General features: G+C 43.3%; 2 protein-coding genes across 2 annotated transcripts; both read right to left on the reverse strand.

Annotated features, from left to right (window-relative positions):
- Positions 1 to 2,740: 2,740 nt before the first annotated feature.
- On the reverse strand, positions 2,741 to 7,018 carry LOC306972823 (uncharacterized protein; the record flags this gene model as incomplete). The annotated part of the gene is made up of 3 exons (XM_079569530.1): positions 2,741 to 3,738; positions 3,908 to 4,016; positions 6,375 to 7,018. 3 exons carry the CDS (start codon positions 7,016 to 7,018, stop codon positions 2,971 to 2,973), a joined length of 1,521 nt encoding a protein of 506 aa, XP_079425656.1. The 3' UTR covers positions 2,741 to 2,970.
- A 2,064-nt stretch (positions 7,019 to 9,082) lies between these two features.
- gtpbp4 (GTP binding protein 4) lies at positions 9,083 to 25,563 on the reverse strand. Its single transcript, XM_079570141.1, has 17 exons — positions 25,432 to 25,563; positions 22,642 to 22,812; positions 21,482 to 21,585; positions 20,839 to 20,975; positions 19,625 to 19,725; positions 19,371 to 19,463; positions 18,870 to 19,061; positions 17,721 to 17,786; positions 17,302 to 17,391; positions 17,117 to 17,227; positions 16,128 to 16,205; positions 15,992 to 16,043; positions 15,054 to 15,154; positions 14,126 to 14,323; positions 11,435 to 11,500; positions 9,604 to 9,747; positions 9,083 to 9,265 (listed from the first exon to the last, which is right to left on the reverse strand). Exons 1-17 carry the CDS (start codon positions 25,477 to 25,479, stop codon positions 9,113 to 9,115), a joined length of 1,905 nt encoding a protein of 634 aa, XP_079426267.1. The 5' UTR covers positions 25,480 to 25,563; the 3' UTR covers positions 9,083 to 9,112.
- Between the last annotated feature and the right edge of the window lie 460 nt (positions 25,564 to 26,023).

Genomic DNA, 26,023 nt, shown 5'->3' on the forward strand with positions numbered 1-26,023 from the left:
CCAGGGGTACGGGGACCCCAGGGGTACGGCAGCACTTGGCAGGGGGTACAGGGGAAACATTTCAGATCTAAGATGAAGGTTAAACTCAGCAGTATTTCAATATTATTTTAATATAAAACTTCTTAGTTAGTTAGTTAGCTTCTTACTGCAGGTGAACAGAGGGAAAAATAAACGTAGAGATATCAATTTCAAACTTTTGCTGAACATTACGGATATCAATATGAGGAGAAAATGTATTGCAAGCTTTCTGTCATTTTCTGTTTTCAAATATAAATAAGGCCTTTTGTGCATCAAAATGGCCAAAATTGCCAATATTTTCAGCAACGAAATTTAAATAATGGATAGACCCAATGTATGGTTTTATTTTATTGTCATATTACTGATAAAGATGAGGGATTCAGAGGGATTTTGGATCTTGTTTAGTTTTAGAATAAGTGAAAAAGTCTTGTTAAAGAGGGGGTATTATGCTTTTTTCAGCCACATAGCACCAGTCTATAGCACACTACAATGATGACGAAACCTTCTGTTGGTCTGTCAATGCAGTAAATTAGAATAACTGCCTTGTATAAAATTGCTCTTTCAAAATGGAGGTAGCAAATGACTTGAAATAGGCCTCTGTCTCTTTAAGAACCTCTGACCCTTTCCGACACGCCCCCTCTACACGCTGTCAACACTGCGCTCGTTGTCTCGACAGTATTGAAACTACGATCGGTGCATTTTAATTTTTATTGTTGGAAAGGACCTACTGTTTATCACTTTGTGAACAATGGCCACACAGGATATTATTTGGAAACGAACCTTCCACACCGGACGCTTGGAAGGGGCTCTTGCCTGAAAAATAACTGCTGTTTGGAGGCTATCTCTTTGCATCTGCCATGCCCTATGGATCTCTAACTATACCCCCATGGACGACACCAGGATCTGCAGGAGCCCATACGATTCAAAGACGGACATTATCTGTGCAGGTGGACAATGGTTTTTCGAGGTTACCCGTTAGCTTGTTATAATCGACTACAGCTCATTGTTGATGAAAAGTCTGTAATAAACCACAAATGTGTAAAGCCAGGCTCATTGTGTGATCATCGTAAAGGATGCTTCGAGTAGTTGCCGGCTTTATTGACGTTATTTGTGCATAATATGCTGCCTGTTTTCAATGAATGTTGTGAAGGTGAAGGTTGTTAGCTTGTCGCGGCTAATAGTGCCTTAGCTCCGGGAGAAAACCACTCGGCTAAGACTCACTGTAGATGAAATGTGAGCAATAAACTACACAATCAACAAGCCAGGCTCCGTGTGTGATCATCATAAAGGCTGCTTCAAGCAGTTGCCTGTTTTAGTGACGTTTTCAATGCATAATAGGCTGCTTGTATTCAGTGAATTTTCCCGTTAGCTTGTCGCGGCTAGCTTGTTAGCTCCGGGAGAAAACCACTCGGCTATGACCCATTGTAGATGAAATGTGAGCAATAAACTTCCAAATCAACAAGCCTGGCTCCGTGTGTGATCATTGTTAAACGGTTCTTTATGTGTGTGGTGGTTTTATTGACTTTATTTGTGCATATTTCTCGTTTTCACGTGATGACTCGAGGTTTAGCTTAGCATTAGCTTTCTCCGGAGGCTCTGTGCATCATCAAGGCCCAGCGCAGAACCAGACACTGAAATAAGTGTTCCTGTCACCGGTTTTAATCCTGGGTGTTTCGGTAACAGAAACACTGATGTGTGTCTTTGTAAAAGTCTGCTGTGGCTCCGGTTCACAACACATGAAGCTAATCCTCCATGATGACTCTGTTTACATCTTAGGGCTAGACACTGCGGGGAGGGGGTTCTGCTGAGGAGCAGTGGTTGGTTACTCGGCTGGTGACGAAAGGTCGGAGGCGTATCCTGGAGGTCGAGGGCGTTTCCTGAAGGAATCAGGCGTTTTATCCCTAAAATGGCCACCATCAGAGTTTCTACAGATTACTCGAAAATACGTGAATGTGCCAAGGCAACACTTCAGGCATGGTTTTAATGAGGGAATGACTTAATAACATGATGTAAAGCTTGAAAAAGTCGATTTTGCATAATAGGCCCCCTTTAAGTCCAAGAGTCCGAAGGAGCTGCTATCACGGCGATCTCGTTGCCTTAAAGTTTTGTAACGTTTTCTCCGCTCTTCTGTACCGGGCGTCCTCGCAGAAGGAAAAATACCACATTTGGATTATAGCATCATCGCGGGCACCCTTCAGGACACGTGGATGTAAAATCTGTCAATATCTGTGCTTGAATGCGGGAGGGAAAGACGGCTTTGTGAAGCGACGTAGTAACTACTTCCTGTTCTCTCCGCCTCGCGACAAAATGTCATAAAATAAGCATCGTACAAGGTAAATTTGGTCATTTTTTAAATTTAATTAGTCATTTTGAAGACTGAGATATTAAGAAGGAAACTAGCCAAAAATCTCCATTTCAACGACTGTGAAAAATCCATACTTTCACCTGCTGTCTCGCCTTAAAGGAACAGGCCACCGTTTTTTCATACTGAGATATGTTCTTACCTGACCTTAGACGAGGTGATACCTACTTGTCTGGTCTTTGTGCGTGCGCTCAGTCACGCAAAAAGGCCAAAGATGTTGTTAGCATTTGGCTTCTCCCAATGTGTTCCTATAGCTCCAAACGGAGGTGAAGTGAAGTTGGAAGCTACCACGCTCCTCCACGGGCACACTCAAGCACCAGACAGGTACGTATCAACTCGTCTAAGCTCCCGTAAGAACATATGACAGTATGAAAGAACTGTGTGCCCTCAGTCACGCAAAAAGACCAAAGATGTTGTTAGCATTTGGCCTCTCACAGTATATTCCTATAGCTCCAAACGGGGTGCAGTTAGAAGCGACCAAGCTCCTCCACGGGCAGTCGGGCACGCACAAAAAACAGACAGGTACGTATCAACTCGTCTAAGCTCAGGTAAGCACATATCTCAGTGTGGAAAAACGGTGGCCTGTTCCTTTAAGTCAAATAGAATGAACCTTTTCTGGCCCCGGCGTTGACAGAGGGTCCACTCTGGTAGTTAATCAAGACACAGGCCACAGCATAAAGCTGGTTAATGCAGCCAGTTAGGGACAAGGGGATCTCGGTGCTGAACAGTTTGTGCTCCTTCACCCTTCTGATCACACGCTCCACGTGGACCTGGAGCCTCATGATGGACTGAGTCTTCCTGACCTCTTCTCTTGACAGCCGCCGTTTCTTCCTCAAGAAGGCAGGTATGTAGACCTTGCAGGGAACAAGATCCTCTACAAGGAAACCCTCATCCACCATTATAGCCATGGAGGGCTGAAGAAGAGGGACCAGACCTGAGCGCTTTAAAATCTCTCTGTCACTGATGCTGCCTTGGTACAGTGGGGAGACGAACATCACCGGCCCATGAGGAGCCATCCCGACGAGTCCCTTGAAGGTGCTGTGGGACTTGGAGTGGCAGTACGCCTCGCTCCGCAGCAGGAGGGAGTCCGGGGTCTGGCAGTGCAGCTCGGTGCAGCCCAGGATGACGTGTGTGTCGGAGTATTCAGAGAAGACCTCAGGCAGATTCTGGTCAATGGTGTCCTCATCCAGCCAAATGCCGATCGCTCCAAGCACCGTGTAGAGAAAGTTGGCCCAGGTGTTGATGATGCGGCTCACGCTGCATTGGTGGATCTTAAATCTGTGTGCCAGGTCTTTCAGCGCTGGGCCCAGAGACAAGTACGTCATGAAGAGAAAAAACTCATCGACTGGCTGAAGAGACTGCAAGAAAAAGACAAAATATAGGATGATTATTTTACTTTGCATTAGTTGGTTCTAAGATTATGGCAACAAATCCAACTATTAATAATTATCGGCACTCCAACATTTGATTCTAAATATTACCCTGATATAACAATAATTAAAAAAAAAAGAGAAAACCAGTGTTTACCGTTGGTAAAGCAGAGTGGACAGTCTGAGCTCTGGTCAGATGTACAATGTCACGTGTGGCTGGTTCGATCTGGCTCCAGAATGACATCAGGTGGGCATAACTTTCAAACCTGTTCATGGGGTAAATACCATTCTTAGTTAAAAACATTCAAAGTTTACTAAAGAATTTCAGAAAGCAGGGAAAAAACGAGGAATGGAGGGTATAGTGTGGTTCCAGTAGGTGGCACTATTGTATTATTTACATTTTAAATGTGTCTTTAATTGGCAGAGTGAGACATTTCCTTGATACGCAGTCACTACATAAAATGTACAGTTCTCTCATTCTTCCATACCTGACCTACAGTGTGGAAGTCTGGTTGCCGGGTTAACGCCATGCTGCTGTGAGCGCTCGAATCATTTGGAACTGCACAGCATATCACTTGTGATTTTAGTCTGGTGTTAGCCAGGCTAGAAGTCTGGGGCAACACTTGCAGAACTTTGATTCAAATAACAAAAGAAAGACTTAAAGGGACTAGTCTGGACTGTCATTTTCCTTACTTGCCACGGTCACCTCAGGTCTAACCTAGGCTCTAGGCTCTATGTTAAAGGAACAGGCCACAGTTTAACATACTGAGATATGTTCTTACCGGAGCTTAGATGAGTTGATGTGTACCCGTCTGGGAGTGCGTGCGCTCAGTCACACAAAAAGACCAAAGATGTTGTTAGCATTTAGCCTCTCCCAGCATATTCCTATGGAGCCTTTAGGTGTTATTACGCCACGTAACCATACCTACATAGGGAACACGCGAGCTTGTGCGCTTCTATAACTTCACTCCCGTTTGGGTCCATATAATATGCTGGGAGAGGTTAAATACTAACAACATCTTTGGTCTGACTGAGGGCACGCACAAAGACCAGACCGGTCTAAGCTCAGGTAAGAACATATCTAAGTCTGGAATAATGGTGGCCTGTTCCTTTAAGCTCGCGCCTGAGTGACAGGGCAGGATTTTAGCAGCAGCTGTGGTGAACAGGTCTGGACTACACATTAGGACCTTTCTGGAGCATGTAGGGGGTGGAAAATACATTTAACATTTTTAAATTTCGTCTAGTCCATTTAAGAATGATCCACAAAGCTGGATACAGGGAGTACAGATTCTTAAATTCAATGAATTGGTGCAATTAAAAACTACACTAACTGTTTTCAAAGCCAGAAACAGTTTACTTCCTAAAACAAAACCGAAAACAACACAAATTTCACACATTTCAGATCGTGAAAAGGAAAAAGAATTTAAAGAAAAAATATATCCCGCACAACATTAAAAAGTATGTTTGTTACACGGAGTGGAGCGAACATCTGTAGGACAGGATATACTGGAAAAGTAAGCAGAACTCTAGTAAAATAATAATTGATTGACTTGCAGAACTGTTCTGTGACGTATGTGGCATGTGCACCTTCCACCTTATGCAAGTGCACTCACAAAAATGTTATGACCAATTACAACACTATTACGGTCGTGTTAAGAGGAGCCATTTGTTGCATTCATTTTGCTACTAATGTCATTCCAAAGACTGGAATTAGGTTGTGCAGCACATGGGAAAGATGATTTCGGTGGCGCAGCTGGTAGAGCGGGTCGTCTCATGATCGTAAGGTCAAGGTTCGAATCCAACCTCCTGAAAGTGCACACTGTCGTTGTGTCCTTGGGCAAAGACACTTCACCCACATTGCCCCCAGCGTCTGCGTACATTGGTGTGTGAATGAGAGTATGAATGGGTGAGTGGATCGTTGCTGTAAAGCGCTTTGAGTGCCTAATGTAGGTGGAAAAGCGCTTTATAAGTTGAGACCATTTTACCATTTTTTTTACCCTTTTGTATTGAATTGAGGGTTAGGGCCTTCAAGGTTTCTATGAACATCCTTCTACTCCCTTTGAGCAGCACTAAGTTGACCTGCATGCATCTTTCAATGTTGCTCAAATAAACTAAACTAACTGTGTTTTCTGCTGTGAGACGTCAAAGTTGATAACACTAGTCAAAGAGTCACCTGTAGTATTTTGACAAAAACACACTATATCATTATAGACTATCAGACTGATCTGTAAGAACCATGAACATAGTCTACTTTCCTTTTTCTTTTCTCTCCAAATGTTTTCTTTTACCTGCACATTTATTGACAATGCTTTTCTGCTGTTGCCTTCCCGGCCAGCAGATGGCAGCAAAGGTCAGGCTCCTCACATGATATGGGTCCAAGGCATGCATCAACAGTGATTTCTTTTCATGGTTTTTGTTTTTTTTGGCGTTTTTGTTGCCTTTTCGTCAAACATTTTTGTCCCTTCGTCAATTTTGTGACACCTTTCCATCGCGTTTTGTTGCGTTTTCATTCTAGTTTTAATTTGTGTCACTATTTTGACTTTTTTTTTTCTCCAAGTAAAGTGGAGAAAATGCGCTCGGTTCCGGTGGGGGTTCAGAGGTCATGTCTTAATAGCGTTTCTTACCTTGTATAAAACCTAATGTCCTCATCTGAAGCAGCGAACCGTTCCAGGCCAAACTTGCTGCTGACGGCCATCTCCTCCATCCGCCTCCGGAGCGCAGCGTTCTCCGCCCGGAGCTCCTCGATGACACCGAGGGCCAAGTCCAGCGCCCCCGGCTCCGCAGAGGAGCAGTAGTCATGGTCAGGCCGTGGTGCTACATCCTTTTCCTCAGGGGGAGAGTCTGGTTCCTCTCTTGGCTCCTCAAGGTGAGAGTCTGGTTCCTGTCTTGGCTCCTCAGGGGGAGGGTCTGGTTCCCGTGTCGGCTCCTTAACCCCAGGACGAGGCGCAGGGAGGTAGTAATGGTTCCATTCAAAAAGAACCGGGACGGCTCCGCTTCTCAAACGCCGGCGCCCTCGTGGTGTTGACGGCTCCTTGATGTCCGCTGGCAGAAAATGACGACTACAGATCCGAGTGTGATTTGTGATCGGGAAATCGCCTCTCCGGATGTTAGTGACCCACTTTAGTCGCAGCTCATCCCCTTGTGGGAGTGTGAAAAAGCTCAGAGCAGAGTTACATCTGGCCGAAGCCGCACACTGAGGGACACAGCAGTGGTACCTGGTCGTGCTGTCCTGCCTGGTTTGGAAGGTGAACTTTCTTTTGGATATCATTGTGTGGACGAGCAGGAACGAAGACACGAACCTGTGGAAAACACGTGAAGAAGCGACCGCGAGCTAACCGGAAATACGGCGTCAATCTTATGTTGAACCGGAAATACGTATCACGTGTCACCGTGCGCTTTCCCAACTCTTAACCCCCACCTGAGCCGAGCACGTTTTCTCCAGTTTGGCTTTACCCAAATGTACAAGCTTGATGAATAACGCAAACACATTAAAACTGGGACCCAAAAAAATAAGCGACGCGAGAGCAACAAAAACGTCCGGGAAAAGCAAGAATAGCAAAATAAAAAGCAAAAATAACGGGACGAAAACAAGAAAATTCGACGAAAACATATTAGAAAAGCAACAAAAAGAGTGGCAGTTCCGTTCACAGTAACTATAGCAACTGGAAAAGTTTATTTGTCTTTGTTTAATACCTCAGTCATTACAGGGAGAATCTACATGAAACAAAAACTGTTTCAAAGTTCACTGTCTTCTCCGTCAGCACACATGAACTCATGTCCAAAGAAAGGCGTCCAAAAGTGGTGACAATATTAATACAGAAAAATAACAGGTTCGTGAATCCAATCGCTGTGAAAAATACTTACATTTGTTTAAAAGATTTCTTACAATAACTGTATTTCTCCCATAGAGTTGTGTTTGCCCCGCCTTCCACCTGACATTATGACATCATCACATTGTAAATCGTGAACAATATACAACGAAAAAGTGAGAAAAGATTGACAAGAGCAACAAAAACATGACAAATAAGCGATGAAAACCAGGCAAAACCACAGGGGAACCCCCCCGGCAAAAACGCTTCAAATATGTGACAAAAATGTTTGTAGGCCTTAGCTTTCAAATAAGACATTACACGGTTGCTCTGCAGTTAAGCTAAATTAGATTTGTGTAAAGCCGAACTGGAGACAATGAGCTCAGTTAAGGCGGGGAGTAAGAGTGAGGTACGGTAGGAATTTTTTTCTTGACTCTAGGGGAAAGCTGTGAGATTTTTGTATTTGATTAGCTATACTGAATCTATACTGAATGGAAAAAATAGCCCATACAGTGAGTACCATCAGTAACTGTTGAATTTGGATATTTTATAATGTCAAATTTTGTTCAACGACCCCAAGAAGAGTAGCTGGAGTAGAGAGCTCGTGCTCAATAAACATTTACATAGGCTGTATGTCAAGCTCAGGTCAGGGGTGTCCACAGGGCCACAGATCAGTGGTCAGTGTCACCAAACCTTCGCCGAGCAGAGGTTTAAATTGTGTCCCACACCTTTTACAAATATAAACCTTAATGCTAGCTCTGTCTCACAATAAAATGGTTGTTAGGTTAGAATTGTGTAGAATTATTAAACTTCAAATAAAAAGGCCCATCTCTGGTGATGTGTATCGATTCAGAAAGAAGGCTGAGGGCCACCAAAACATTGGACACCCCTGACTTAGGTGGACCATGAGACTTCCACATGATGGTCAGCTCCAATATATAAATAATATATTATTTACATATTAATTATTAATATTAATAATAGAGAGGAGTTAATCAGAAAGGAGAGTGTTTCATAAAACACTAATTATCTCCGAATCTAGAAAAAAAATCAGGGATTTTGATCCAAACTAGCCTCTATTGGTCCACAGATGCCGTAGTGGATGCCCAAAGTGGATGAGCCTGGATATGAATTGGCGACCTTTGGATTCATTGCTCTGACCACTAAGCCAGTGTGGCTCCATTCAGCAGAATATTTTTCAGCAAGTTAGACTCTTAGTCTTAGCTTATACCAAGAAAGTTAATATAGTTAAGACCATGTTCAAAATAAGTGTTCTGTATGGATCTCATGAACAAATCATCTGTCCCTTTTCTGCCACATTACACCACCGACGTCACGGGCGCCTAAAGAACAATCCCTGTTATTTAGGCATGAAATATAATCAAAATCAACCACACTACAACTTTCATACATGTTTATGTTCTATGTGAGGGAGGTCATTTGAATGACAATATAATATTTGGAGACATTTCATTGAGAGAGAGACATAACAGAAGGCATAAGTAATGTAAGCTTTGAACAGCTCGTGTACAAAGACAGTCCACATGTCGGGTTTATCTGTAGTCATTGGTGCCGGACTTCCTCTTGCCCGCCAACAGGTGTTTGGGTTTGAGATCGAAAACGTGGCGGTCAGCCTCGCCCTTCTTGCCTTGGCGGTTCATGTCCCTCTGAGAGCTCTTCATCATGGTCTTGGCCTTCTTCATCATCTGAGAGGAGAAACGGAATTACAATCATTGTTTAACCCAGTGGGACACCAAATGAAAAATAAAATGTGGCCTTGTTTTTCTGACTTAAAACCAAGCAAGGAAATAGATAACTAATCCTTCTGGACGTGCAGGTACAGACCGGAAAATGTCTGTAGGTCCTACAGTAAGACGTCACAGAGGGAAATGCTCAAATGTTACAAGTTTCCACAAATCTACAGAGGACACTGGAGTTCTCTACTGCATAGTCTCAACTTCGTTTGTATGCAAATAAAAAAAACATTCAGGAAAAAAAGGACAACAACACTCTTAAGCCTGTGGATAACAGCAGTGAGCGGTACCTTGGTGTCCCTGAGGCCGGACTTGTCCCGGGGGGGTCTGGATGCGCTCTGACTGCGGGTTCTGGAGGTGGGAGGAGCAGAGGCCTCACGTTTACGCTTCCTCACCAGACTGCGCGACCGCCGGGCCTGCAGCGCGTAGTGACTCTGGAAGACAAACACAAATGTTATGCTTTTATTACAGCCATTTTAAACTATCTCTCCCAGGCAGCCTTGACCTTTTTGCCCTGTTCTGATTGGATAAACCAACAACTTTTAAATCATAGAATGGTAAATGGTCTCAACTTTTATCGGGTTCTACAGTGTTACGTCACAAATGAAGCGGAGGTGAATACAACACTCAGCTTCATTGAAAACAAAATCAGATCGCTGCATTAGGTGGTTGTCGTTGGAATTGAGAGGATTTGTGAAGGTGAATGTGAATATTTGTACAAACGGCTAAGTAGCCAAGTACGCAATGCTAACACACCGTAACTTTGTGCGGAATGTCAAATAATCATGATCCAAGTAAAGGTAATGCAGACTAGAACATGTTTTAGAAGCTCTTAAGTGACGTTCTTTCTACTTTATTCGGCTTTAGATTTAGCTAAAGCATGATTTAGCTAACGCGTGTCATGACATTAAACATTTGATTAACAATTTATTTTATGTTTGAAGTCAAATAAATTTGGAGCCTGATGTGTCTGGCATGGTTACGTTAAACTTTAAAACATAATCCACACAACTGTTTAGATTTGCAGACGTAGATTCTAATCACTTACTCAGTTTACAAGATTGAAGCTGTAATTCTGACAAAATGGAACATCCAACCGCACAACAGCTTTTAGGCAGGATTTACTGAGAAAACTCAATTTATCGTACAGAATCTGTCATTCACTGGCAAAAACGTGTCTAATACCGCCATTGTTGTCACCTTTGCATCCGCGGTCACTGAAATGAACCGGATCTAGAAGAGCCCTGTAGTGCTTTTAGACCTTCAGGCATTTTCCACTATGAACTCACCAATTAAGTCACTTAAGTTCTCCAGTATTATATCTTAATACTTTATACTTTTTAACTGAACTTGGCGCCCACACACACATCTCACTAAGTAAATAGATTTTGATAAGCTATTCATGATATTTTATAAATATTAATTATTTATATAATATGATTATTTATATATTATTTATATATTAATTATTAATATTAATAATAGAGAGGAGTTAATCAGAAAGGGGAGTGTTTCATAAAACACTAATTATCTCCGAATCTAGGGAAAAAATCAGTGATTTTGATCCAAACTAGCCTCTATTTAGCTTTGGATATCTCAGGAACTAAGGCGCGTAGAATGAAACTACGGACAGCTTAGAGTCTCACTTTTCAAACGAGCCATAGCATGTGTCCATAGCTGTAACATAGAACACGCTGTGGTGCTACAAATATCATGAAAAATGGTCTGGATTGTTGGCACTACAGCAAAATCTCCAAAACAGCGCAGCCTCAATGTGTTAAAATCGCAATTAAAGGGACATATTTGAAATCCTTGATCATTTTTCTTCTTGGACGTGAATAGTGAGAATATTATTTGGTGAAATGAGAAAGTTACAGAACAAAGAAGCTGGAAATTGTACCACTTTTTGTGATAAACGGGTCCAGACTATGTCCTATTGTTTTAGTGGAGACTGATTTCACCAAAAGGAGCTGAAAATGAAAACTGAAATGCTCAGAACTTTGGAAGTACAAAAAACCTTGTCACCCCCTCGCTGACCTCTACTACCCTATGCCATCGTGAACAGTATCTACTGTATTTCAAATTCTTATCTGGCATTGCTAGTTTAATTACAGCAAGTACCTCATCCTTGTCGTCCATGTCCAAACCCAGAGCTCCCATCTCCTTCTCCAGCCGCTTCCTCTCCACCTGTAAGGACATAAAGGGGACATTAAAGGGACATGTCACACCTGGTGAGGGGACATTAAAGGGACATGTCACACCTGGTGAGAGGACATTAAAGGGACATGTCTCACCTGGTGAGGGGACATTAAAGGGACATGTCACACCTGGTGAAGGGACATTAAAGGGACATGTCACACCTGGTGAAAGGACATTAAAGGGACATGTCACACCTGGTGAAAGGACATTAAAGGGACATGTCTCACCTGGTGAGAGGACATTAAAGGGACATGTCTCACCTGGTGAGAGGACATTAAAGGGACATGTCACACCTGGTGAGGGGACATTAAAGGGACATGTCACACCTGGTGAGGGGACATTAAAGGGACATGTCACACCTGGTGAGAGGACATTAAAGGGACATGTCACACCTGGTGAGGGGACATTAAAGGGACATGTCACAACTGGTGAGAGGACATTAAAGGGACATGTCACACCTGGTGAGAGGACATTAAAGGGACATGTCACACCTGGTGAGGGGACATTAAAGGGACATGTCTCACCTTGGTGAGAGGACATTAAAGGGACATGTCACACCTGGTGAGAGGACATTAAAGGGACATGTCTCACCTTGGTGAGAGGACATTAAAGGGACATGTCACACCTGGTGAAAGGACATTAAAGGGACATGTCTCACCCTGGTGAGAGGACATTAAAGGGACATGTCTCACCCTGGTGAAAGGACATTAAAGGGACATGTCACACCCGGTGAAAGGACATTAAAGGGACATGTCTCACCTTGGTGAGAGGACATTAAAGGGACATGTCTCACCTTGGTGAAAGGACATTAAAGGGACATGTCTCACCTTGGTGAAAGGACATTAAAGGGACATGTCACACCTGGTGAGAGGACATTAAAGGGACATGTCTCACCTTGGTGAAAGGACATTAAAGGGACATGTCTCACCTGGTGAGAGGACATTAAAGGGACATGTCTCACCTTGGTGAGAGGACATTAAAGGGACATGTCTCACCCTGGTGAGAGGACATTAAAGGGACATGTTACACCTGGTGAGAGGACATTAAAGGGACATGTCTCACCTTGGTGAGAGGACATTAAAGGGACATGTCTCACCTGGTGAGAGGACATTAAAGGGACATGTCTCACCTTGGTGAGAGGAGATTAAAGGGACATGTCACACCTGGTGAGAGGACATTAAAGGGACATGTCTCACCTGGTGAGAGGACATTAAAGGGACATGTCTCACCTTGGTGAAAGGACATTAAAGGGACATGTCTCACCTTGGTGAGAGGACATTAAAGGGACATGTCTCACCTTGGTGAGAGGACATTAAAGGGACATGTCTCACCTTGGTGAAAGGACATTAAAGGGACATGTCTCACCTGGTGAGAGGACATTAAAGGGACATGTCTCACCTTGGTGAGAGGACATTAAAGGGACATGTCTCACCTTGGTGAGAGGACATTAAAGGGACATGTCTCACCTTGGTGAAAGGACATTAAAGGGACATGTCTCACCTTGGTGAAAGGACATTAAAGGGACATGTCTCACCTTGGTGAGAGGACATTAAAGGGACATGTCTCACCTTGGTGAGAGGACATTAAAGGGACATGTCTCACCCTGGTGAGAGGACATTAAAGGGACATGTCTCACCTTGGTGAGAGGACATTAAAGGGACATGTCTCACCTTGGTGAGAGGACATTAAAGGGACATGTCTCACCTTGGTGAAAGGACATTAAAGGGACATGTCTCACCTTGGTGAAAGGACATTAAAGGGACATGTCTCACCTTGGTGAGAGGACATTAAAGGGACATGTCTCACCTTGGTGAGAGGACATTAAAGGGACATGTCTCACCTTGGTGAGAGGACATTAAAGGGACATGTCTCACCTGGTGAGAGGACATTAAAGGGACATGTCACACCTGGTGAGAGGACATTAAAGGGACATGTCTCACCTTGGTGAGAGGACATTAAAGGGACATGTCTCACCTTGGTGAGAGGACATTAAAGGGACATGTCTCACCTTGGTGAGAGGACATTAAAGGGACATGTCTCACCTGGTGAGAGGACATTAAAGGGACATGTCACACCTGGTGAGAGGACATTAAAGGGACATGTCTCACCTTGGTGAGAGGACATTAAAGGGACATGTCTCACCTTGGTGAGAGGACATTAAAGGGACATGTCTCACCTTGGTGAGAGGACATTAAAGGGACATGTCTCACCTTGGTGAGAGGACATTAAAGGGACATGTCTCACCTGGTGAGAGGACATTAAAGGGACATGTCACACCTGGTGAGAGGACATTAAAGGGACATGTCTCACCTTGGTGAGAGGACATTAAAGGGACATGTCTCACCTTGGTGAGAGGACATTAAAGGGACATGTCTCACCTTGGTGAGAGGACATTAAAGGGACATGTCTCACCTGGTGAGAGGACATTAAAGGGACATGTCACACCTGGTGAGAGGACATTAAAGGGACATGTCTCACCTTGGTGAGAGGACATTAAAGGGACATGTCTCACCTTGGTGAGAGGACATTAAAGGGACATGTCTCACCTTGGTGAGAGGACATTAAAGGGACATGTCTCACCTGGTGAGAGGACATTAAAGGGACATGTCTCACCTTGGTGGCGGTGCGCGGCATGCGGGGCCCGTGCTTGTCCTTCTCTTTGGACTCCACAATGAGCATCTGTTTCTTGTCTTTGATCTGCTTGGCGAGGACACGGATCTCCTGCATCTCCTCGTCCTCACTGTCCTCGTCTGAGTCGTATTCTCCCGCTCGCTCACGCAGCTCCTCCTCACGCTCCAGCTCCTCCAGTTTCTACAGTTGACAAAAACGGCCATTCAGTTAGTGATGACAGAAATCAGAGACAGTCTGGGCTGTCCTCGCCTGCTGCTACAAACCCCCTTTCCTAGAATGGTCTCAGTTCTTTGTGTCCACCATTTATTTGTCCAATCAGAGAATCTGGTTGGAATGCTTCATTTGTTTCCAGTCCCCACACTGCCTCAGCTAAAAACATGTCATGTATGGAGTCATGTTACTTCTTGAAAAGTATGTCATTTATGTGGTTTCTCCACCATGAACAGATTAAAAGAGTTTCACTTGGGGCCACTAGCTTTTAGGGATGGGTACCGAAACCCGGTATCATAACGGCCACACAACTAAACCTAAGTTTTGAAGCTCAGAACCTGGAGAATTCAATCACTGCGTTACTTCTAACCTCCGCAAATGTCTTTGTAATCATGCAAAATGCTGCGGTTAGCAACAGCATGAAAACTAGAGATGCAATATCTAAAGTAGCCTGAGAGCGGCTCAGGACTAACACCTGACCACTACTGTGCGCTGGACAATGACAAACTACTTATTTGCCTAATTATATTTCTTAAACTCATCTTGGGGGCCAGAGGTACTATGCTGGAGGCCCGGATTTGGCCCCCGGGCAGAACGTTGCCAAAGTAGGTCCTTTTGTCCAGGGAGAAATAAACATACAGTACAAAAACAGAGTGATGTTGCCCTGTGATGGGGAAACGGCGGCGTGGTGCAGACTGACCGTCATGATGCTCGGGTCGATGTAGTCAGCGATGTTGTGTCCCTCCCACACCTCCGGGATCTTATCCTGCTTCTCCTCAGAGTTCATCAGGTCCCAGTATTCTGTAGCACAGTTAGGTCACTTCAGTCAGGGTCCTTCTCATACAAGGGCAATTCTAGCAATAACTGATAATCACCTGGAACATTGTGATGACGATATTAACCGAGATATTGAGATACTTTATCAAATCATATCAACACTGTAGGTGTCAATACACAGGGTGCGTACAGATTCTCTGGAGGTTTTTCATGACTTTTCCATGACCCTTAACAACATTTCCAGGGCCCCAATGCCATCATTTTATTAGCCACATTTATTATTCGGCGTACGCATTTCATCAGCACTACAGCTTCAGTTTGGGATTTTTAAGATCAGGCCTACTGAGCCAAGACCAGAACACTAGAGAAAGATCAATGATACTGAGACCATCATGACCAGGGCGCCTCCTGACTGGGTGACAAACTGGCATTTTGAAATAGGTGACAGTTTACCGGTGTGCACGCTCCTGTGCACGTGCCATAGAGGATCACTGAGCAAAAACAACTGGTGAATCACTGGGAGTTGATAACAGTGTCACACACTTTGCAGTCTGATATATTATTATGAATCAGTTTCTATAATGTGCTTCTCCAGAACTGTGTGTCTGACAGATGCATTAAAGTGGGGGTTAGTATAAGGTTTGGCTTTTTAGTGAACCGTTACATCCCTAGTGATAGTGATAATTCTGACACATATTGTGCTGCCCTAATGTTTATTTCTTTCCATTTTGCTGGCCCACATTCTTCCTATGAAAATCACCGACACCGTTTGATTTTCATCCCATTACCAGCCGTTACTGTGCTGTTAAGTGCAGTGCTGCCCACGTTTGTAAAGGTGACAATAGGAGGAGAAGATCTTACTCTGCAGGTCCAAGACGTAGTCGTCACCCATCTCCAGCTCGATGTCCCTCTCCTACGAAGGAACAAACATCACATTTCCCACAAAGACCTGCGACATTACAGCAATGTGTGTTCAAGGTGATGAGGTATTTCATACTGTTTTGCGCTTGGGTTGGTCCACCTCCATGGCCCTCTTCCTCTGGAGCGCCCCCTCCGGGATAAACGGAGGCCTTTCCTACAAAACAGCGAGTTAAACATATGTTACCTTCAGACAGGGTGTATGGGATTATTGCATCTCAGCAGAACAAGCTCTCTAAAAAAGCAGAAACCTCGGCATAACTGACTGTAGGATTTTGTATCGGAATACTTCACTTAAAAAGTATTATGTAGTGTATTCTACTACATTTCCACAGGATTGTATTCTAAATAATTGAAACACTTTAATATATTGACTTTATTTGCCCTTTATTCAACCTAGAAAGTCCCATTGAGATGAAGAATCTCTCTATTAAATTGTGTTTTACCCTTTACTACTGTATATGCAATAGTATGACAACATAGTAATATGGAAAGACTAGAGGATGGGTATGGGACAGTATAAAGTGTTTAAGGACTGGATCAGGACCTGGGTTTCCGTCGGCTGTAGCCAGATTTTGGCTGGTTTGAAAGCCAAATGACCGGTAAATCAAAAAAGGCCGACAAGAAAAGGTTTGTAAATAAGTAAATTGGCTATTTGTTTTCAACAGAACGGCGGTCTACAGGTACATTTACTTTCAAAAAAGTGTGTGATGAACTTCAGAGCAAATAAAAGTGCCTGTATTAGCTCATCCCGGGAGAGTGGCCATGTTTAGAGCTGCTTTGTCCCTTCATTATATATCAAGGGAGAGAAAATTAGTCACATTTATCGTATTTATCCGAGTGATCGTGCAGATGTACGTCCGAAAAGAACGGTCTCATCGCCACAGTTTAGACCCACTCGCTCATATCAAAGCGTAAATGTAGGAGCAGTGTTGTTGATAATATGACACAGTATTCATTCAACTGTTAATAGCCGAAATTTTGGAACCCAGCCAGCCAAAGTATCCGGCCAAAAAAGTCTAGTGGGACCTCTGACCCCTTTGGAAAGCACAGTGGACAGCGCCTCACCCGCTCGTCTCTCTTGTTGGGCATGGCCAGGTGCAGGCGGTTCAGAACGTCATGGACCTTCTTGCCCTTCATCTTGGTGTCTACTCGGTGAGCCAGGAGACGGTCACACGCCTGGCCGAGGGCAGGGAGCACGACAGCGTCAGTAACACAACATTATTGTGGACTACGGTGGTTTAAGTTCTTACCTCAGTCTTGACCTGCATGACGCCCTCCTCTGTCAGTGTGCTGCTCTCGATCACAGGGATCCCCTCCGATACAAGGTCCGAAAAGATTTTCTAAACAATAGAGTGAAGGATTGAGTTCAGCATTCCTGGGTGGAAAAATATCAATCACTGTCTCAAAGAACTACACGACTTTCTGCCTGTCGCTCATCACATGAACCTAAATTACAGTAAAAATGGATATAATTTAACAACAGTGACACAGAATTTGGGTCCAGTTCAAAGTTCTGACTCGCAGTGCATTGTGGGCAATATTGACCCATCTAGTTATCACTGATGTTTGTGGAAACCAGGCCCTGGACAGGAAACTGGATTTGGAGAGCACTTCTGGTCATTCAGACACCGGTATAACATCACGTGTCCACTACAAAGGGGAAACTGACCTGGTTCTCCTCCGTGAGCTCGCTGATCTTCTTCACATCACACTTGTTGGCTACGATGAGAAGAGGCTGGAAAATAAACACAGGTAGATTTGATCTATTTTTCAAATCTGAAATTGAAAGCACCAAAAAAATTGTGGTGGAAAAAAAAAAAAAACATGTTTGGAGGGTCGGATTGTACAAATTATGAAATATCCGATATCCCATTTTTGAATATCGTCCAGACAACAATTTGGATATTATCGTCTAAATTATATCTCTCCCACCTCTAGCGTACAGGTTGGCATGTCTGCATGTTGATTGCTGCCCATACACACACATGTTCATTACTATTGTATTGACCAGTCAAACTGCACACTCCTGGACAGTCGGGCTGAACGATTATGCCAAAAATCAATATTGCGATTTAGATTTTATTGCGTTTTTCCACTAATAACTTTTTGTTGCAATACAATTAAATATTTACAACTGATTTAATTAAGTATTACTTACTCTTAAATCCTTTATAATCACATGGAATATAATTCCAAATAGTCCACATAGTCATATAGCCTACATCATTTCCAATAAGCTTACACTGAATTATTTTTTTTTTGTAAATAGCCTAAATAAGTTCTTTTCTCTTGTGTATTAGTCAGTGGTTGTGAGATAAGTTCTTATCTTTATCCAAAACATTCCCAAACATAAGCCTCCAAAAGTGGAGGCAGAGATGTGTGAATCTGGAGGAAAGTTTCTGTGATCAGCGTATCAGAGCGTGTAGCGCTGCAGCTAACGCAATGCTAACGGAGGAAACAGCAATAGTCCTTCGCGGTGACTGCATTATACACACTGATATTTTCACAGTACATCCACGATCTACCACGCACCTGAAGTAGACGGAGAAGTAAACAAAAGCACGTGGTGGAGCGCGGAGCGACGTCGGTGCCGTCTCTCGCCGCTACATTCACTTCTGTGGGCCGCGGCGTCAGCTGCATGGGCCGAAATCACGTGCCTCTGTGATAATGTGTGTAATTTCGCGATATAATTGTAAATGCCATTAATCGTTCAGCCCTACATGAGATCCATGTGAGTCATGACTACTGAAAACATTAGCTAATAGTAATAATAGTAGTAGTAATAGTAATAGTATGATGATGATGATGTTTTTGATACCTTGTTGGCGAAGAGCGGTCGGATGCCGTTGAAGAGCTCCGCCTGCTGGCCCAGGGTGTGTCCGCACTGCTCAGACAGGTCCATCACATAGAGCACAGCTGATCGGAGGTGGGCCAGGGCGGTGATGGCCTGCATCTCGATAGTGTTCCTCTCCTCCAGAGGGTGGTCCAGGATCCCCGGGGTGTCCACCACCTAAGGACACCACATCACCCATCGTGGAGAGTCAGAACATTCACTTTAAGGCAGGGGGTGTTGAGGGTTCTTGTATAAAAAATGTCATATCTTTTTATTCATTTATATTTTATGTATTTGTTTATTTGGAAAGGTTTTAGCCGAGGCCCCACCTTCTCACATCACAACTATGAGCGTTCCTAGTTGAAATTTTTTCCTAATGGTTGAAATTGAAATTTTTATTGAAAATCCGTTGTTGCAATACCTGGCAGGAGACTGGTTCCACATTCACACTTCTAAAACAGAGCTGAGCGAGTATAGGAGACGTACCTGCCAGCGCAGATATCTGTAGTCCATGTGGCCCACAAACAGAGACTTGGTGGTGAAGGCATAGGGCTGCACATCTACATCAGCTCTGGTCACCTGCCACACACAAAGGGTCAATATCACATTTAACTGTAGGGATTTCACACAACATTCTACCCCAATACATCCTTATAGGCAGGTGATTCTGAAAGAGACTATCCACAGTGACCAGTCCAGTCCTGGCTTGATTCCAGCCATTGATTGGAAGGTTTACACACCTTGTTGATGAAGCTGGACTTGCCCACATTGGGGTATCCACAGAGGAGCAGGGTCCTGGTGCTGGGGTCGATGGAGGGCAGACGGGACAAATGCTGACGCACTGCAACGCACACACAGTAACTGTCAGTACCAGACCGCCCCACTTCTGCTGGGATTTACAGATTTACTGTTATTTTAGATTTCTGTATAACAACCCCAATGCATCTAAATCCAGGGGTTGCATTCACATGACTCTAAAGACATTGGAAAGAGCCTATACTCCAAAGTTAGAGCATGTCAGCCTGTATGTGTTAATGTGCCAAACCAGGAAGGCCACAGACTGGTGAAGATGGGAAAGCGCTTTCGCCCTTTCACAAAATGTACTTGTCATTTAGAGATAATCTGATCTCAACAGTCCATAAAGACTGTGAATCTTTAAATAACTTAAAATTCGAGCATATGTGTCTTTATCTATAGTAGCCAGGCTTCAACATTTCTCACATGGGCGATGTCTCTCAGCACTGAACACCTTGTACTTCTGGACACTTCAGGTCAGTTACAGCTGAAAATGATAGCATTGGTAGATACAGGATTCCTGGTGGATTTATGTTTGACTTTTTCTTCAGTCTTTGACAGTTACATTGTCATCTCACTTCTTACGACCCAGCTGAGTACAACAAAACATTTGAAGGTTCTGTGTCAATATCTTTTTTTAGAAATTTCAAGAGGGCTGCATCCCTCTGACCAGCTTTTAACAATTTTTCAGATCCCATTGTGTGCGAAGGAAAATAGCTACATAATAATGGTATAAATAGCAACTGTCTTTCAGTTTTACACAGCTTGGAGTTTGAAAATGTGACAGAAAAATAACAACAAGATCAAAAAACTAAAATGTGTGTTTTCTTGCACCATTCTTTGATTTGTGCAAGACATCGCTAGTCTTTATGAGGAAAACAGCAAAAAAGGAAGGACCACGACCGCTCTCGGAGTCACGGGTCACTCACTATTTCTATATTTTTGCATGTGGGGTCCAAGTATTATAACATATTTATAATATATTGTGCAGTCCTAGTAACACCGCAGCAAAAACATGCTGTGTTGTGCAAAATCTTTCTATGTACCTCCGCCCATCAGGGATGAAAAGCATCATAAAAACAACTGATTTTGGAGTCTGAATTGCCCAATAACCATCAGAATCCTTTGTAAGGGACATTTCAGTAGAGGCGTGTCCTACCCTGCTCCAGATACTCCAGGCTGGACTTCTGTCTCTTCAGGATGGTGCACATTCTGCCCAGAGCCGCTCTCTTCAGCTGTTTGCACCGGTACAGCGAGTCTCCGTACTTCATCAGACGCACATAGTCTTTGGCCACGCTGGACACACACAAGGAGTCACAAGGTTTAACACTCGCTGGAAGTTTCCCCAATTTGACCTTTCAGTGACCAAATAGCTGTACGAGTGGTCAGCATGGCGCCTTCATTTTCCATCACAGCGGCCTCTATGATGCTCCAGGATCAATTGTTTTTAGAGTTTCTGGTAGGTTTTCACTGACGAACACTAACACGTATTTCGGATATGAGGGATCAAGTTGCAGAGGACACCGTGATTGAAAGAAAAGGGACCATGCTGACCACTCAAACAGTCACTGGGTCACAAAAAGGTCGATGAAACACAGATATCAAGGGTCTTTTCTCCACGTAAGTTCCATAATGCACCTTTAAAGGCAACAACACTTCACTTTAGACGTGACTACTTTGACATGAAGTGCTCCTCACATGCAGCGCAGGAACCAGGTTAGAGTGCACTGGTGTTGCGGCCCCTCATGCACAACATGGGATTTTAATGTTGACAAATGTTTAACAGTGAAAAAGAAGCATACTTGTCGATGAGGTTCTTGGCGATGTTGATCTGTCCCAGGGCCAGTTTGTAGTGGTCTTTGTCGTACAGAACGTTCATCAGGTCAGCGTAGAACGGATGGATGTCCTACAACACACGGTCCGCTTTCATCAAACACATCTGAACTACTTTTACATCACAGAACTGTAAATACATTTGTTCTCAGGTGATAAGTCACTCATTTGATAGTGGTACATGGGATCATTCAAACAATGATTAAACAATGCAACTGAGTCTGTAGTAAGGCAACAAGTTATGCTATTTTTTGATTTAGTCAAATTTAGGTCTATTTAGTGCCTTTTTTAGAACTGGTTCAGACCTGATTTGGTCTTGAGCTTGATCTGGTAGGTCTAAGACGGACAAAGATTTTAGCAACAGCTTTGGCCTAGTGAAATGTAAGACTTTTTAAATACCTTTTTAATGCCTTCACGGTGAGATTTGATGCCACTAACGCGGGAGGAGTTTGTTCTCCTTCCAATAAATAAACAGTTTAATTTCTTTAAAAAATGTCAATGATAAGCTAATAAGGATGAAATTAGCTACTAGTCAAAATAATGAAGTTGTTATAAGCAGAAGGATATAGTTGGACAGTTTGACAAATGTATTTTATGCATTTTTAGACCAAGTTGGTTGGATAAAGTCATTTATGAAGGGCAGTATTTCGGTCAGTTTCAGACTAAACCCTGGTCTTGTAGACTAGAGCTAGGACTTCAAGTGTAACCATGTCCTGGACAGAACCAGGTCTAACCCAGGACTAAACGGGCTATGAACGATTATGTTTCTGCGCTCAGTCACCGGGAGCAGCCGTGTGCAGACAGGACTGTGGAGGAGCGCATCAGTCACACGACAAAGGGCCGTGGTTAAAGTCGTGCTGCTGGGCGATGCTGCAGTTGAAGGGACTCGCACACTGACTGGGCGGGTCCAGGGCAGGTGAACACCGCACATCAGAGATATAGTGTTTATGTAATGCTTTTAAGGCCTTAAATTTGGCGACCCTTTATGAGGTAATGTTGTTGTAATCAGAGCCGCTTTTAACTAGTAACAAAGTGCATCCCACACACACTGCACTGAGTTCAAATTTAATCTCATAACTGATCTGATCAAAAGTGCAGTTTTGCTGGCTGATCTGTTTGCGAGCCTTACGTCCAGTTTGGGGAAGTCGGTGAGGATCTGGCTGAGGCGGTCGTGGTAGCTCTGCTGCGTGAACTTGACCTTCCTCATGTAGAACTGCCGGATGCGGTGGATCTGGTAGTGTTTGTGCACCACAGTGGGCGTCTTCCGCTGGGTCTTCGATAAAGTGATGTCTATGAAGTCCTGGAACAACAATGCAGACAAACTGTTCAACCAATGGAACACATAAACCTGCAGTATATCAGCTGTAATGTCGTGTGAAAACAACAAATGACTGTCTCCATGTTTGGAAACGTACAGGACTCTTGTTTTACTACACACGTTCAAAACAGTCTTCTCTGTCACAAATGTCTGCTTTCATAAGTAACTGAATCCACTACGAGGAGCACACGGTATAGGACTTTGACAGTAAATTGTATCTAGCCATAACTAAAACACACTCAGAAAAATCGTGTTTCTCTGTGCTATGCTAGAAAGTCATCTGCATTTAACCTCTTGTAACATTTTTAGAGTGGGAAAGTACAACCCAGAGGACCCTCATGTACCCCGTCTGTGCAGCTTTAAAGGTGCATTGTTGTGCAACTTTTTATTTGGGGAAAAAAGTTGCCATTTGCACGTATTTGACCGTGTAGTGACCCAGTGGCTGTATGAGTGGTCAGCATGTCGCCTTTACTTTCCATCACAGTGGTCTCTAGGACACTCCAAGATCAATTGTTTGGAAGGTTTCCTCTACTGACGGTCCCTCTCGCCAGAAATCCTACAAAACAAGTGATCCTGGAGCGTTGTAGAGGACACTGTGATGGAAAGTAAAGGCGACATGATACGACAAGATAGCCTATATTGATCTCACAATGGTAATTTACTTTTACATTCAGCTCTTAGAGAAACTCAGGCCGTGCAAATGGGCAGAAAATGTGAGAAAAATAAAAAACAGTGCCATCATATGTACAATGACTGCCAAGAACTTTGTGGGGACAAAAGTATTAACAGTAAATAATTAAGTAAACAGACTATAACATCATGAGTGGACATGCTGACCACTCATACAGCCACTGGGTCACTACACGGTCAAATGCAAACAAATATCAAATATATACAAACTTTATTTTCTCTTAAGAGGTAATGTAAGATGACAAACAATTCTTAATACAAGAAAAAAAAAGACTACATCTATTCATATCATCAGGACGCGTTAATCTCTCTCAGGTTTACACACAGCATATTTGTTTGTGTATAGGGCTGCAACAAACGATTATTTTGTAATCGATTAATCTAACGACTATTTTTACGATTAATCGATTAGTCGCTTGGCTATGAATGGTGTAGGAAAATTTTATTTTTTCTATTTTTTTTATCACATAAAGCTAAAGTGGATCCGCTTGAGGACGTGTTGATGGAGTAAACGTAAAGTAAGTGGTACATGGGATCATTCAAACAATGATTAAATAATGCAACTGAGTCTGTAGTAAGGCAACAAGTTAAGCAATTTTTCGAGTTAGTCCAATTTAGGTCTATTTAGTGCCTTTTTAGAACTAGTTCAGACCTGATTTGGTCTTGAGCTTGATCTGGTAGGTCTAAGACGGACAAAGATTTTAGCAACAGCTTTGGCCTAGTGAAATGTAAGACTTTTTAAATACTTTTTAATGCCTTCACAGTGAGATTTGATGCCACTATCGCGGGAGGAGTTTGTTCTCCTTCCAATAAATCAATTGTTTAATTTCTTTAAAAAAAATGTAAATGATTAGCTAATAAGGATGAAATTAGCTGCTAGTCAAAATAATGAAGTTGTTATAAGCAGAAGGATATAGTTGGACAGTTTGACAAATGTCAATGGAGTAAACGTAAAGTAAATGTTTGTTGGAGGCTCTTGGTGCTAATTCTGCTTCTGATTGGACGAGACACAAACAGATATTCATGAAAATTACAATGTACAAAGTGTACAACACAAAACAAAACAAAGTAGGTTTTATCAAAAAATACTACATCTCCATGTCATTTTTGCTCTATTTAAGTCTGTGTGAACCAGAAAACGATTAATCGATGACTAAAATAGTTGTCGCCTATTTCAATAATCGATTAGTCGAAGATTAATCGATTAGTTGTTTCAGCCCTATTTGTGTATTATTTGTTAATTTATTTAGATCCCCTACTCAATTAAGCAGCTATTCTTCCTGGGGTCTGAACAATTTTAAACAAATATTAACATCAAGGCTGTGCAACAATGAAGACAAATACAAAAGTGCACATAACACACACACACTGAACACTGGGGCTGCAACTAACGATTACCTTGATAGTCGATTAATCTACCGGTTATTTTCAAGATTAGTACAAAAAGAAAGAGTACTGTAACTTCAACATAATGTGATTTTAATGTAAGTTCAAGTAAAAGCTACTGTGTGATAAAATAAAATAAAGTTACTCGAGTGGGCTACTTGAGTAAATGTGGCTGACTCGTGAACGGTTCTTCTCCTGACTTTATACACGTGCAGTCCCAGTGCTGTGGTGAGTCTATGGGTGAGCGCAGTGTCAGCTGATCGGCCTGTGTGACATCGACCCCTCCTAATGACCAAAACAATAAAAGCGACTCTTTCCAGCCCCGATCCCTCTCATACACACATGGACGCACATGAACACACGCACACAGCTGACCGTACACTCCTGTCCGAGCTCTCCTACAGAGTTTAGCCAAAGCTCCAGGCGCACACGTGTTTCCCCTCTGCGGGTCTGAGCCACACGAGCCGTGTTTTGGTCTCCCACAAGCCCCGCAGAGGCGCACACTCCCCCCCCGGACACACTCACCTTGGCGGTCGGAACCACCATGATCTTCTTGAAGTTGTACAGAGCCATGTTTGGGCCGTGACCGAGCGCTCAGCTCCACAGACAGATCCACAGACTGGTCCCGAGACACACGCACCGAGCCACGCAGCGAGCGAGCCACGCGGAGAGGACACGGGCACTTCCGCTCACACCGGAAACGCGCACCAGCCGAGCGCCCTCTGCAGGACAGGAGGGCCAGAGCAGCACATCATTGTACCATGGATCTGATTGTACCATGGACAGATCTACCGTGAAGCGAATCCACCGTGATAGTGCGCCCTCTGCTGGATAGGCCGATCAGCTTTTAGGAAGGTTCTTCTTCACGCACGTGCGGAGTCAATAGGCTGAATTATTTCTTATTTTTCATGAAAACACAACAAAACAAAAGTCTTATGAACACATTTGGAAAGTGTACCTAGATGCTTCTGTTGATTGATAAAGATAACATAACTTTGAACAGCAAACACATTGCTTGTTATTTTTGTTCCTAGACGACCCTAATCTTAAACTCACCCTAATCCCAACAACCCTAACTAATCCTAAACATAACAACCCTAACCTAACCTTAACCCTA

This window comes from Gobius niger, assembly GCF_951799975.1.
Source record: "Gobius niger genome assembly, chromosome: 13".
NCBI classification, from domain to species: Eukaryota; Metazoa; Chordata; class Actinopteri; order Gobiiformes; family Gobiidae; genus Gobius; species Gobius niger.